Source organism: Amphimedon queenslandica, unplaced genomic scaffold (genome assembly GCF_000090795.2).
Source record: "Amphimedon queenslandica unplaced genomic scaffold, v1.1 AMPQUscaffold_13522, whole genome shotgun sequence".
NCBI lineage: Eukaryota > Metazoa > Porifera > Demospongiae > Haplosclerida > Niphatidae > Amphimedon > Amphimedon queenslandica.
In genome coordinates, this window is record NW_003546242.1 from 89628 (window position 1) to 102102 (window position 12475).

A 12475-nucleotide genomic window follows, 5' to 3' on the forward strand; every position below is an offset into this window, starting at 1 on the left:
TAATTAATTAATTGTCAATATGCCACACCTACCTGTTTGTCATTATCACGTGATTGTTAAAATGTCACGTGATGAAGAAGTAATGAGCCACGCCTTCTTAAAATGCATGATCACGTGATTAAAGGTTAGTTTGGAATTTACAAACAAGAAAGATGTGTTGCTTGGAGCTGTTGTGTTGCTGTCTTGGCCCTAAGGCTTGTGGGATATGCTGTCCTGGTGATAATATCAATGCCAAGTCCTCGATAACCACTCGTTTCATGTACATTGCCTTCTTAGTCTTTGTTGTTATCGTATCCTCTATACTTCTTGCACCCTCCATTGGAACTGCTGTTGAGCATGTAAGTGAACCTTTTATTGGATTTTGATTATTCTTCCTACCATTTCTACCCTTTCTCCTACAGTCTTTTCTCTGTAAGCTCAATATTGATCTACCAGAAGCGACAATTATACCAGAGTCAGCTACTCTCCCGGGTGGTCCTACTTTCACTACTACTGTCCTTCCCGATAACGTTACTGTATATGATGAGTCTGCAGTCTGTCGTATTATATTTGGTTATACGTCAGTCTATAGGATATGTATGGGCACTGCCTCTTTCTTCTTTGTTATGATGTTAATGATGTTGTGTGTCTTTAGCAGTCGTGATCCTAGAGCTTACATTCAAAATGGGTTAGTCTATTCAAATTATGCTTTATTAGAGCATATCATACTCTTGAGTATCTGATTTTGAAATTGAACTATGTCAAAGTTATTTTTCTGCCATTTTAAATAACTTGTACACAGTACATACTGGTTGTACATGTACTGATCGATGTACATGTATGTCCATGTAGTTAATTTTATCAATCATGAATTGTATGTAGTTTTATATACATGTACATTTCAATACTTGTCTTATTATGTCTAGTCATTTTGATCACTCATTGTTGTCACATGATGCTCCTAATATAGTATTGTGTTTATTATGGCATTCATGAATGATGATTAATGTTCACGTTAATGTAGTAGCATATGACTGGCATCTGTCTGATTGTTGATAGACTCTCATCCTGTTCCCTTATAACTATGTTGCCTTCTTTTCATTGATCATGTACATGTACTAATTGATTAAAGTAATTTGTATATTTGAAACTACAGAAGTTTTGTTATTATTTTGAATTAAAACTTGCATGTCTTTAACATTATTTATTATTAGGTTTTGGTGTATCAAGTGGACAATAGTAATTGCTATTGTTATTGCTTTCTTCTTTATCCCTCGTCATGGACTAGTTTTCTCCCAAGGTATACACTATTTTTTATGTACATGTACGTGTACATGTATTGGAATTTTTTATGCAAATGATATTTCTATCCTTTACATGTACTGTATTTTACTGATTGAATGCCTGGGCGTTTATTTCTTAGCAGCAAAAAAATTTGTTAAAAAAATAATAAAAAGGGACCTTGAGCGGGAATCAAACCCCCAACTCTGAGCAAGTCAGACGAGGCTCTAACTATTAAGCACTTTGGAGCTATCTCAACAGTGGGGCATTATTTTTGGTAGAAATATGCGTATCTATAGCTAGAATATATTAATGACAGGCGTTTATTTGGACCAGGCGTTTATATGGTGAAATACAGTACATGTATACTTTAGATTTCAAGTAAATTGAGTATAATGAGCATACCTCTTTTTAAAACTTCATTTACATTTACATGTGTGTAGTGTAAATTTAGTCTGTTCTTTTTCTATTGGGGCATGTCTCTATGTACTGTACATACATGTACATGTACATGGAGGCCATTTCATCTCTCACTTTTTGTACATTACACCTCTGTACATATGTCACCTCCATTACTGGTACAAGGCAGAGCCCCTTTAATATTTTACACTCGTTTACACGTATACACATAGTTACACTTATGTTAGTGTTTAAAGTACATTGTGTATTGTATTTTTGGTCAGAGCTTTGCTGCCATATACATGTACATATTTTCTATTATGCATTAGCTCTTTGATGCGTGCATTATGTAGTGGACCAAACATACGAAAAGTATATTAAAGAAAAACAACCGTTTAAATACAAAACCCAAATATCTAGAATTATCTAGAGTGTACATATGTGTAGAATTGTCTAGAATGTTCTAGAGTGTACATGTACATGCTAGTGTAGGCTAAACAATAATCAATCATCAATAATAATAATAATAACAATAATAATAATGAGTCAACAGTTACACCACACATTACATGTACACGTAGCTGAAAACAGAATATTTTTGTACAATTTTTGTGGAAACCGTATGCATATGCACACGGAGAATAAAGTAATTTTATTATGAATAATTTTATTTCTTTTTTTAGTGAGTCTTGTTATTGGAATGATCGGTGCTTTCATTTTCATTATATTACAAGTTGTATTCCTCATTGACTTTGCACACAACTGGGCTGAATCATGGTACAATACATAATTACATTGTTGTATGAAACTAATTATTCTATGTTGTTATTATTGTTATGTTATTGTTGTTTATTCTTTATTAATTTTGTTGCTTTGTTTTTAATTGTTATACATGTACATGTAGGTTGGATAAACAAAAAGAAACTGAAAATAATTTGTGGTACGTAGCTCTCCTAATACCAACAATCATATTCTATTTAATTGCACTGGTTGGAATCATTCTATTATTTGTTTTCTTTGTCAGAGTAAGTTTTATTTCCATTATATATATTGCTCATTACCTGTTTGTATTCATAGCCTGGTGGATGTGGTTTGAATATATTCTTCTTGTGCTCTATATTTATTCTGAGTGTTGCGGTATCTATTATTGCTATATTGCCTCCAGTACAGAATGGTATGATGAGTTATTACTTTATTATTTTGAAGAGACATGTTTCTATTTTATCTTAATTTTATTTTTGATATAGCTCAACCCACAAGTGGTCTTTTGCAAGCATCAATTGTTGCTCTGTACACAACTTATTTAACTTATTCTGCTCTTTCTAATGAACCTTATGGAGAAGGTATGCGTGTATACCCAAGAGTGGCATGATGTACTCAATATGTGCATTATAATGTGAATTGCGAATTTTAAAATTTGTTTTCCTCCTCGTGCAATTAATAATTGTAGCTACATGTACTTATTACTAGTTTTATTGCATGTACATGTAACTTTGTGAGTTAAAACTGATTGTTGTTCAAATTATGTGATTCCCTTAAACTTTTACTTGGCATAAGGACATTGAAAATGATTGTAATATGGATTCTGTGTAGTCTTGGGCTGTGATAGATGCCAAAATTTGTGCTTGAATTTTTTTCACTCTACTTTTTGTAATGTGTGATTGCTAATACATGTATGTGCATCTAATGCATGTTGTTATGTGAAATGTACATGTACATGGTGAATACAATCAGGAACGTTTTATGCCCCAGATCCTATCATTATGGCATTAACTATTAATTTTCTGATAACGAATCCTTTTATGCTTAATGTGTACTACCGTATAGACGGAAAATTTTGCGGCAATTTAATTTTGCGTTTTCAATAAATTTTGAATGTTTTTTAATTTTGCGAATTAAAATTATGCGATTTGGCCACGCTGTCTTGACACGTACACGATGCTAATGATATACGCCCATCGAGCCCACGTGATTTTAATTTTACGGTTTTTAATTATGCGTTTATTTTTAAAACGCAAAGCGCAAAATTAAATTCCCACAAAATTTTCCGTCTATATGGTATAGATGTGCATATGTTATTGATTTCATGATCTTTTCAATCAACAGGTTATGACTGTCCTCTTTCCAGTAGCAACAGCACTGTGGGTCAAGTAAGTAATGCTTTTGGTAAGGATACCAATGAGGTAGTCTCTTCTGTCATTGGTATATTGGTAATGCTTGTGACAGTGGTATATGCCTGGTAAGTGATACAGTATAACTGGCTGTCATTATAATGTTCCTCCTTAAGCGTTTACTTGTCAAATAACAAGCAGCTTCAGAAACTTCGTGGCAATCACAAAGACGAGTCCGAGGTATGCTCAGTGATAATTGTAGTCTTTTTTTAGAGTCAGTTCAACCTGCTCTCTTTCTCTCCCCCCACTCTGTATTATAGTCAGCACTGTTGGGCGGTTACTCTAGTCATGGTTAGTAATTCTTTTTTTAACAATAGGGTTTTACCGTTCTTTGCTGTGATCAATGTTGCCCCGATGCAACAGAAGCACAAGAGATAGATGATAAAGACACAGACACTGATGTGAAAGAATCCAAGATGAAAGTGACCGATGATGAGACTGAGCATGTCACCTACTCTTATTCCTTCTTCCACTTCATGATGGTGATATCAATCCTTTTTGTAATGATGCAACTGACTAATTGGTACAAGTAAGTTTAAAAATAATGGCTATTCAACCCTTATTTACCTTTATTTTTCTCTCAGTCCTGGTATAGCTGAGTCTGACAGGTTCCAGAACACATGGGCCTCAGTTTGGATTAAGATGTCGTCTGCTTGGCTGTGCTTTGTTGTGTACCTCTGGACACTATTGGCTCCTCTTATTCTAAGGAACAGGGATTTTGGTTATGGGGCTGACTAAAGAAAGAAGAACAGCTACATGTACATTGTATTTGCTATTTTAGACAGTTTATCTTCTCATTGTTTAGTTAGATATTAGTTAATTCCTCATGTGTATTGCATGTTGTTTTAATTTGTTGCTCTTTAATATAATCATTGTGTTTAAACTTAAAAGTGAGAAAAGAGAAAAATTCTGCTTTTTAAGTCACAAATGGCATAATTGTGGGTGTGGTTTGTACTTTGTAGAATTAGAAACTAGAAATTGCAAATTATCATCACATTTTCTTTATTATTGTTTTCAATTTAATTTTGCTTCAATTGCTTGGTGTGCTCTCACAATGCTGAAGTGAACAGACAGCTTGAAGTGGCTAGTATCATTCTAGAGCTACCCAGTGAGGCGAGGTATAATTAATTTTGAGTTTTAATACTGTATTGTAATTGTAGTTATATTTAATAGACAGCTTGTGAAGACTGGGGACAAGTGCAAAGATGGCTGATTAGAGAACCTCAGTGTGGACAGGGTTAGTCTATCTGTTTAATTAACATATATGTAGTTACCTACGCCCAAGGGTTTGTATATTTTTATAGTGTTGTAGTTAGTGCCGGAAAAGTGGGTTGGGTTTTACCATTTGATAGTGGTGTACTTCTGCCTTTTTCTGACGTAAAGAGGATTCAAACTAATGTTGATTAATTTACCATAGTATATATAAACACTTATAGTCATTGTGGTAGATGATAAGACTTAAGAAGGTCTATCACAATTAGCTGCACATTGCTATGCTGCATCAGCGTTAACTTTTAAAATTTACGATGATGATCTTATACCTCAAACTTTTTCCATTGCTGTCTATGGCAAAATGGGTTTGCTTTTACCTCTAAGGGACCTTATTGTTAAGAATTATTATGGTACCTATAGAAGCAGCATATACATGTAGTATTGATTAGGGATAATTAAGCTATGAATGTACTTGGCACACATACATTTATATCAAAAACTCAAAGAACTGATAAAGTCAGGATTTAGTACTTACATGTATTCTTATAAATAAATTAATGCTGAATTGTGAATAATATTGTCATCTAAACTAGCATAATATTCACAAGACTATATAACGTTACCTTATAATTTGTAATTATTAAAAACAAATAGACTTATTAAACTGTAATATACATGTAGATCTACACACAAAGTAATAAACTTGCAAATTAATGCTTCATAAAAAATAAATCAAAATTAGATAGAATAATTCAAAGAGAGAGCAACACGATTTAGTAAAAGGTGGACAAAAAGAAAAAGCTAAACTACCAAACCAACATGAACATGTAACATATAAAACATAGAACCTTCTATAATGTACTTGTACGTATAAAATGACAATCACTACACGTCAGCACATAATGGTAACAGTTATATGCATGTTGTACATGTAGTTCAATAATTATTTTTTGCAATAAACGTCTATTCCCTCTGCTATCATTTGAAACTCTTTCTCTATTTTCCTTGAATTTTCTTGGCTTGCACAGGTTTGAGAGAGTCGAGTGCCTAATTCTAATATCTTGCTAGCAAACTCTCTTTCTGGTTGATTGTTATCTTCTATAGTTTTGTACCACGAGAGCAAAATGTCATTGATTATTAATGCTTTGTCTTTGCTTTCGTTTTCTTTTGATTGAGTGCCAAATACCTGATTGATGATAGATATTTCACAGCAAGAATATGAGGCAATTTTTTCAGCTATTTCAGCTACATCCGTAGGTTTTAAACCTAAAAATAAAATGAAATTTTAAATGATTAGTTTATAATCTGCCAGTATACACGTACATGCACCTGCAAATTTTCATTTACATGTAGTCAAAAATTTTGTCATTTCTGGAGTGTGTTTGTATAATTAAATTATCCATGCACTTCTGCATTCTATAGTATAGGAATTTCGGCATAGTGCTCAACTACTCTTGCAGAATCTTGTCAATTAATTTTAAAATTGCTCAAAAATTTGACCAAATATTGTACAGTGTATACTATACGGAGTATTTTTTTCAAAAATTGATATTAAAGAATTGTTTTTATGAAAACTTTGAGCTGATTTTGATGAAAATTGAATCTTTGAAGTTATGTAAAAATTTGTTCTGTACTATGTACTGTGTCTTTAGCCAATTTTTTCAAAAAATTAGTAAGAGATTCCTTGATTTTTATAATTTTTTCTGTGACATTTATGTCTTTATGTTGTCTAGTTGAGCTAATTCTAATCAAATAGATTTTTCATAAATTTTTAAGTTGCCTGAAAGCTATACATGCTATCATACTATTATACACATGTATATACATGCTATTATATACTATTATATATTTGTTATATGTATTACCATTACACTATTGTAGTGCTTGTCAGCTCATGCATGCTATTCAGCTCATTTAGTATGCTTTGTGGGAATTAAACCAGGCCTACATAATTGTTTCAAAATTTTTTCAAAATGATTAATGTTAATTTAAACATGAAAAATGATTTTGATAAATTTTGACTGACAAAATTTCAATCTACTATACTGCATGATTTATGATATTAGTGATAATTTTAACACATGCAGTGCTCTTCTTTTCACATACAAATAAATTATCACTTTGCATTTAATCTAAATACATGAAACTTGTGACTTATTTCACTTTCACTTTTAGTATCACACTAAAATGATACCTAGGACTATGATATTTGATATAAGATGGTACCGTATAGGGGGTATACATGTATTTCACGGGGATTTAATTTCGCTAATTTCACGGTTAAAAAATTTGTGAAAATATTTTCTATGAAAATTATTTTTTACCATACTAATAATGGTCAGTAGAAGAAGAACGCAAAAATTTTTTCTTGTGAATAAGTTGAAATGTGATTTTTGTGAAATATTTTCCCTGGGAAATATACCCCTTATACGGTATATCTTTTATCAACTTCATTATGATAGATAAATCTAGATCTAGTTTTTGGTGTTTATAATTTCCCTAACCTTTGGTAGACTGCGGCAGGGATGAATCATGAGTAGGATTCTAAAAAAGCTACAATAAATTATGATTGTCTATTTTTGATGTGCCTTTGTAAGTGCTTCATTCCATGCTTTCAGTAGCTCATCACAGCTACTATCATTGCATTCGCTGCAAGGCGACCTAACAGGTAGGACATGATAGCTTGATGAAGGAATGGACTGAGGACCCAAGTCAGAGCTTTCCATGCATATTTTGATGAATCTGTATTTGACTGTAGTCACTGGTTTTGCTGCACCTGAAGATGGGCAAGGGCTACATACCTTTCTGGCTTTTTTTTGTGATATCATTATAAACTTGAACGATACATGAGCACACTTCCTCACTTGGTTTGTCCAGGTGTAGATTGGTTGCTGGACTAAAGGAAGTTAAGGTGATGATTGTACCGGTGGCAGTATCGTTGATGATGGTTTGGTTACGGTACTTGGATGGAACTAGCTTGGCTTGTGGACGTAAACGAAGAAAATGCTTCGTAAATGTAGCCTGCTTGAAAATATGAGGGGTGTCAATGCTTGTGAGAACATGTATTGATTTTGGATTGAGCTGCTCCTTATTCATTTTCCGGAGTGTAGGAATATAATAGAAAATATCATTTTCAGTCAACTCATTGGGTTCCAACTCCAAATTAGATTTTATCACTCGTGCAGCTAAATTAAGGGAAACTAGTGCATCCATGAAAGCTGTCATATGACCATCAAACATATCCCTGCATGCACTCTCTGAAACGATTCCAGTTTGGCGAAATTTGTCATTTTGAAGAAGATCGTTGAGCTTTCTCAAAAATTGTACTGGTTTAACTATAACAAATTGGTAATCGGGATCAACGAGACTCAGATCAAAAATGCTGCCAAATGACGTGTAGAATTTGCAAAACCCTTTCAAAGACTCATCATCCATGCCACACTTTTCTGCCATTGCCTTGAGATCATCTCGAGCTATGATTTTCCAATCAAAGCGATAAAATAGACTACGAAGGAAGACCCAAACTACTGGAATTTCCTCATACGGTGTTTCATTGATGACACGCTCGAAATTTTGGCATAAAGTATGAGTGCTGTTATGGCTTTTAAGATTGATTGTTTTGATCTTGTCTTCAAGGAGAGTGGCTATACCAATGTGCTTTGCAAGTGGTCGTACTTTGCTTTCTAAGGCCTGAACTTTCATTTGCAGGTTTCCATTTTGCATCCCATTGTGCTTACCAATTATGGTGCAAACTCCCCTCCTCTCTTTCTCGTTATCCTTACTAATCATACACTGACGAAGCAAGTAATGTAGATGAGGTCTCCAGCTCATGAGGCCACCCTCTTCTGGTGGCATAGTAAGGCTTTCAATGTCATCCTCCAAATCCAGAAAAAGCCATGTGTGCTGATTGTAGAGGTGACCCTGCAAAGCTGCCAAAAAATGACGAACAATTTTATTGATTGTAACATCCCACACATTAACTACAGCAATCCCTTCAGGAAGGGCCTTGATCAAATTCTCTGTATCCCTCCTCTCTTGATCAGACAACTGCTCTGCTTTTTTAGACTTTCCAATAAAATCCTGCCTTGAAAGAAATTGATAAATAAAGTGAATATGTTCATCTAAATCTGGCTGATCAAATACGGAAGTGTCATAAATTTCATCTATATTTAAATGTGGGACCTTTCCTTGGCTTAGAAACCGCTCATTGAAAGCTGACAAAATTGAAGGTGCAAAGCATGATTTCTTCGTGAACTCATTAATAATGAGATTTTTTGTAACACTTGAACTTGCAGCAATAAATTGGTAATAATGAATGCCTTCTGCTGCTTCTTCTGCTATTTCACTCCGAACATCTTTGATAGCTACACCTTCAGTAGTGTACGTTTTCCTTACATAGTCTACAGCAGCTGTTTTCCCACTGTCAGGCAAACCGTTGAATGAAAGCAAGATTGGTTTAACTTTTGCTTTTATTCCTGGGTTTGTGATAACTTCTTCTTTAAGACTATGCAAATCAAAGGGACACCCTGAAAACAATATTAATATATTATCATTAAATTACTTTTGGATCTATTATACCTTCAAATGACTTAGGTGCTTCACCAGTTGGTTGTGTAGATTTAGTTGCATCATTATTATAAGAAAGCCCCATATTTTGAAAAATTGCAATAGTACTACGGCCGAACACTAATTCATCCATGTTTTCCAGAAATAGATCTACTGATTTGTAGTTTCTTGAATTTATATTTATAGTGAACGGCAGTGAACTGCTATAATTCATAGAATTTTTGCAACTTCACAGTTTATAGTAAAGTTGTGACACAATTTCTAGGAATTATCTATTAGCCATTACGGCAATAGCTGGCTATTCCTGTAACACATAGAAGCTCATTGTTATAGTTAATTGTTATAATTTCTGCTTTTATTAATTTTGACCCTCAAAATTGATACTAGGAATGATAACATGTACGTCATTCTATATCATTAATAAATTTTCTGTGGCATTCTTGAAATTACTCTACATCTCTTTCTCACAACTATTGATTTGCCTATTACTGTTACTAAAGTACAAGAAAAAATTGATGATATACATATAAATTAGAAGTGATGTTTGCCTAGTAAAGATTCTTATGTACTCTTGTATATCCTTATGTAAAAGAGGAAGATATTTCCTGTAGATGATTGAACCATCAAGCAGTAATACGTATGTGCTGGTTAGTGGTGATGCACTTAATAATGGATGTGCCTCAATTCTTGCATGGGTTAATTGATATAAGTTTTAATCAATTTTAGGTGTAATGATTTTTTCAAACACTGATTTTTATAATAATTTATTTATCTTCCTGCTCATTTGTTTATCATAAGCTAGGTATTTATGTGCATGTATTGTATTAGTTGTAATATCTGATGGACTTCTTTCATCCACTTTTACATGCATGTAGCCTGTAAGAGATAGTTGTAGCAGACTTGGGGTCCATTACAATTGTCATAGTAATTAGGGGCTCATTTATAATTACAATTACATAATTGCAATTATAAACAGAATTTAATTTGGATTTTTTTGTCAAAATTGAGTAGCCATAGTGTACTGATACTACCAACTCAATACAGACACAGGGAGTGTTCTCAATCTACTTTCACATTGTATGCATGCACTATACACATGTAGATGGAAGTGACAATCAGGGTTTCCCAGTATAATGGTCAGCTTCTTGCCAGCTCATGTGGTGTGCTGTTTAGCTTGCTTAGTACTTAGAGCTTTGTAAAAAATTTTGATTCATGGTAAATTGTCAAAAAAAATTTTCTTTTTCTGATGCATTACATATACATGTTCTGATGTTGTATACCATATAGTGGAAAATTTTCTTTTTGTGGACCTGTCTACAAATCAATTTTGGGCTTTAATTTTCATAGTTTTCTACTTTTCGGCCATCTTAAACCATATTGAATCGATTTTTGCAGATTGTATTTTCGTGAATTTTGAAAAAAGCATAAAATCCACAAAAATTTTGGGCCATGAAAATTTTCCGCTATACGGTATTTAGTTTACACTTATCAAAACTGGGTTTTAAAATGAATTTTGAAAGACCCGTTTACTATAGTACACAGTCTTGGGCCAAATTTTGTCAAAAGGGCTAGAAAAATTTTTTATACTTTTATAATTTTTGTGATACATATACTGTATTTGCCTGATTAGAAGTCCAGCTTAAATAAATGCCTATCCTTAAATTATTCTCACTATAGATCTGCATATTTTAGCCAACTATAGGTAGTCTCAACTTTAGACTGAAATAGCTCAACTCTTGATGCACAGTTTGGTGATTTAGGGATATGGGTTGATCCCTGCTTTTGACAACCTTTTTTTCTTTTTATGCAAATTTTTCCCCTGTTAATGAATAAATGCCCTGGCTTCTTATTAGGCAAATATGGTACGTGTATTTATGTTGTGTAAAATATTTGAACGAATTGTGAGCAAAATTGAATTTTTATAAATTTTTTTAATTGCTTAAAGTTGCACCAAAATTCCTTGGGTCAAATTTTGTCAAAAATTTCAAGTGAGGTATTGTAAACTTTTATAAATTTTTATGATACTTATACATTTTGATATATTTTTCAAAAAGTTCAAACCACTTTTGATCAAAATTGGATTTCCTATGAATTTAAAGATGCTCAAAAATTTGGCCAAAGACCCTGTACTATCATTATAGCTAGTATGTAGTTTTGGGCCAAGCTGCGGCATAAAAAAATTACAAATTACAATCCGAAATTGGATTTCAAGTGATTAATACCTAAATTCTTAAATTGAATTTAATTAAGTTATTATTACAGTTTATAGTAAAGTTGTGACAGTTATTTCATGTACTGTTATTTTTCTAGGAAATATCTATGTTATGCACTTTATCAGCATGTTTTTTGCCTTATTTAGATTATAGTCATACCTCACCCACTTTTATTAAATGCATGTAGATAAAAATATTTTTATTATCCGCTCTGCAGATTCGTACAAAAAGATAATTGATTTATTGAGTTAATCAATATTTTTGTATTTGTTGCTGTTTTTAATTTTGTTGCATTTTTTTATAGGCTGGATTAACAAAAAGAAACTGAGAATAATTTGTGGTATGTAGCTCTTCTAATACCAACAATCATATTCTATTTAATTGCACTGGTTGGAATCATTCTATTATTTGTTTTCTTTGTCAGAGTAAGTTTTAATTACATTATATATATTGCTCATTACCTGTTTGTATTTATAGCCTGGTGGATGTGGTTTGAATATATTCTTCTTGTGCTCTATATTTATTCTGAGTGTTGCGGTATCTATTATTGCTATATTGCCTCCAGTGCAGAATGGTATGATGAATTATTGTACATGTAATAATGTTACAACAATTTTATTAGATGTGTTATGGCTATAGTTTACGTGTGAATTA

The 12475-nt window shown here is 32.7% G+C and overlaps 2 protein-coding genes and 1 long non-coding RNA gene across 12 annotated transcripts in view; 2 read left to right on the top strand and 1 right to left on the bottom strand.

Moving 5' to 3' along the window:
• The first annotated feature begins 122 nt into the window (after positions 1-122).
• The window catches only part of LOC100641534 (serine incorporator 1-like), a 14062-nt gene continuing 1709 nt past the window's right edge, over positions 123-12475 (top strand). For 4 of the 6 annotated variants that reach the window (XM_019995510.1, XM_019995556.1, XM_019995599.1 and 1 more), the window contains exons 1-7: positions 123-338; positions 402-667; positions 1194-1279; positions 2343-2436; positions 2564-2684; positions 2737-2833; positions 2907-3002. In XM_019995510.1, coding sequence (XP_019851069.1) covers positions 153-338; positions 402-667; positions 1194-1279; positions 2343-2436; positions 2564-2684; positions 2737-2833; positions 2907-3002 — 946 coding nt within the window. In that variant the 5' untranslated portion in view covers positions 123-152. Of the gene's footprint in view, positions 339-401; positions 668-1193; positions 1280-2342; positions 2437-2563; positions 2685-2736; positions 2834-2906; positions 3003-3765; positions 3899-3946; positions 4011-4090; positions 4122-4147; positions 4360-4414; positions 4721-12475 lie in introns of those variants that run through there. The other 2 variants (XM_019995469.1, XM_003382363.3) reach the window with 2 other exon arrangements.
• Positions 4840-12387, top strand: LOC109581513 (uncharacterized). Of its 5 annotated transcripts, none has more exons than XR_002184666.1 (4): positions 4840-4948; positions 5004-5067; positions 12126-12246; positions 12299-12387. It is a non-coding gene; the product is annotated as an uncharacterized LOC109581513 (long non-coding RNA). The 5 variants fall into 5 exon arrangements; XR_002184668.1 differs by having other exon boundaries at positions 4842-4948; positions 4991-5067; XR_002184670.1 differs by having other exon boundaries at positions 4843-4938; positions 4991-5067.
• LOC109581316 (uncharacterized) lies at positions 7427-9748 on the bottom strand. The gene is made up of 2 exons (XM_019995367.1): positions 9621-9748; positions 7427-9568 (listed from the first exon to the last, which is right to left on the bottom strand). Exons 1-2 carry the CDS (start codon positions 9739-9741, stop codon positions 7836-7838), a joined length of 1854 nt encoding a protein of 617 aa, XP_019850926.1. The 5' UTR covers positions 9742-9748; the 3' UTR covers positions 7427-7835.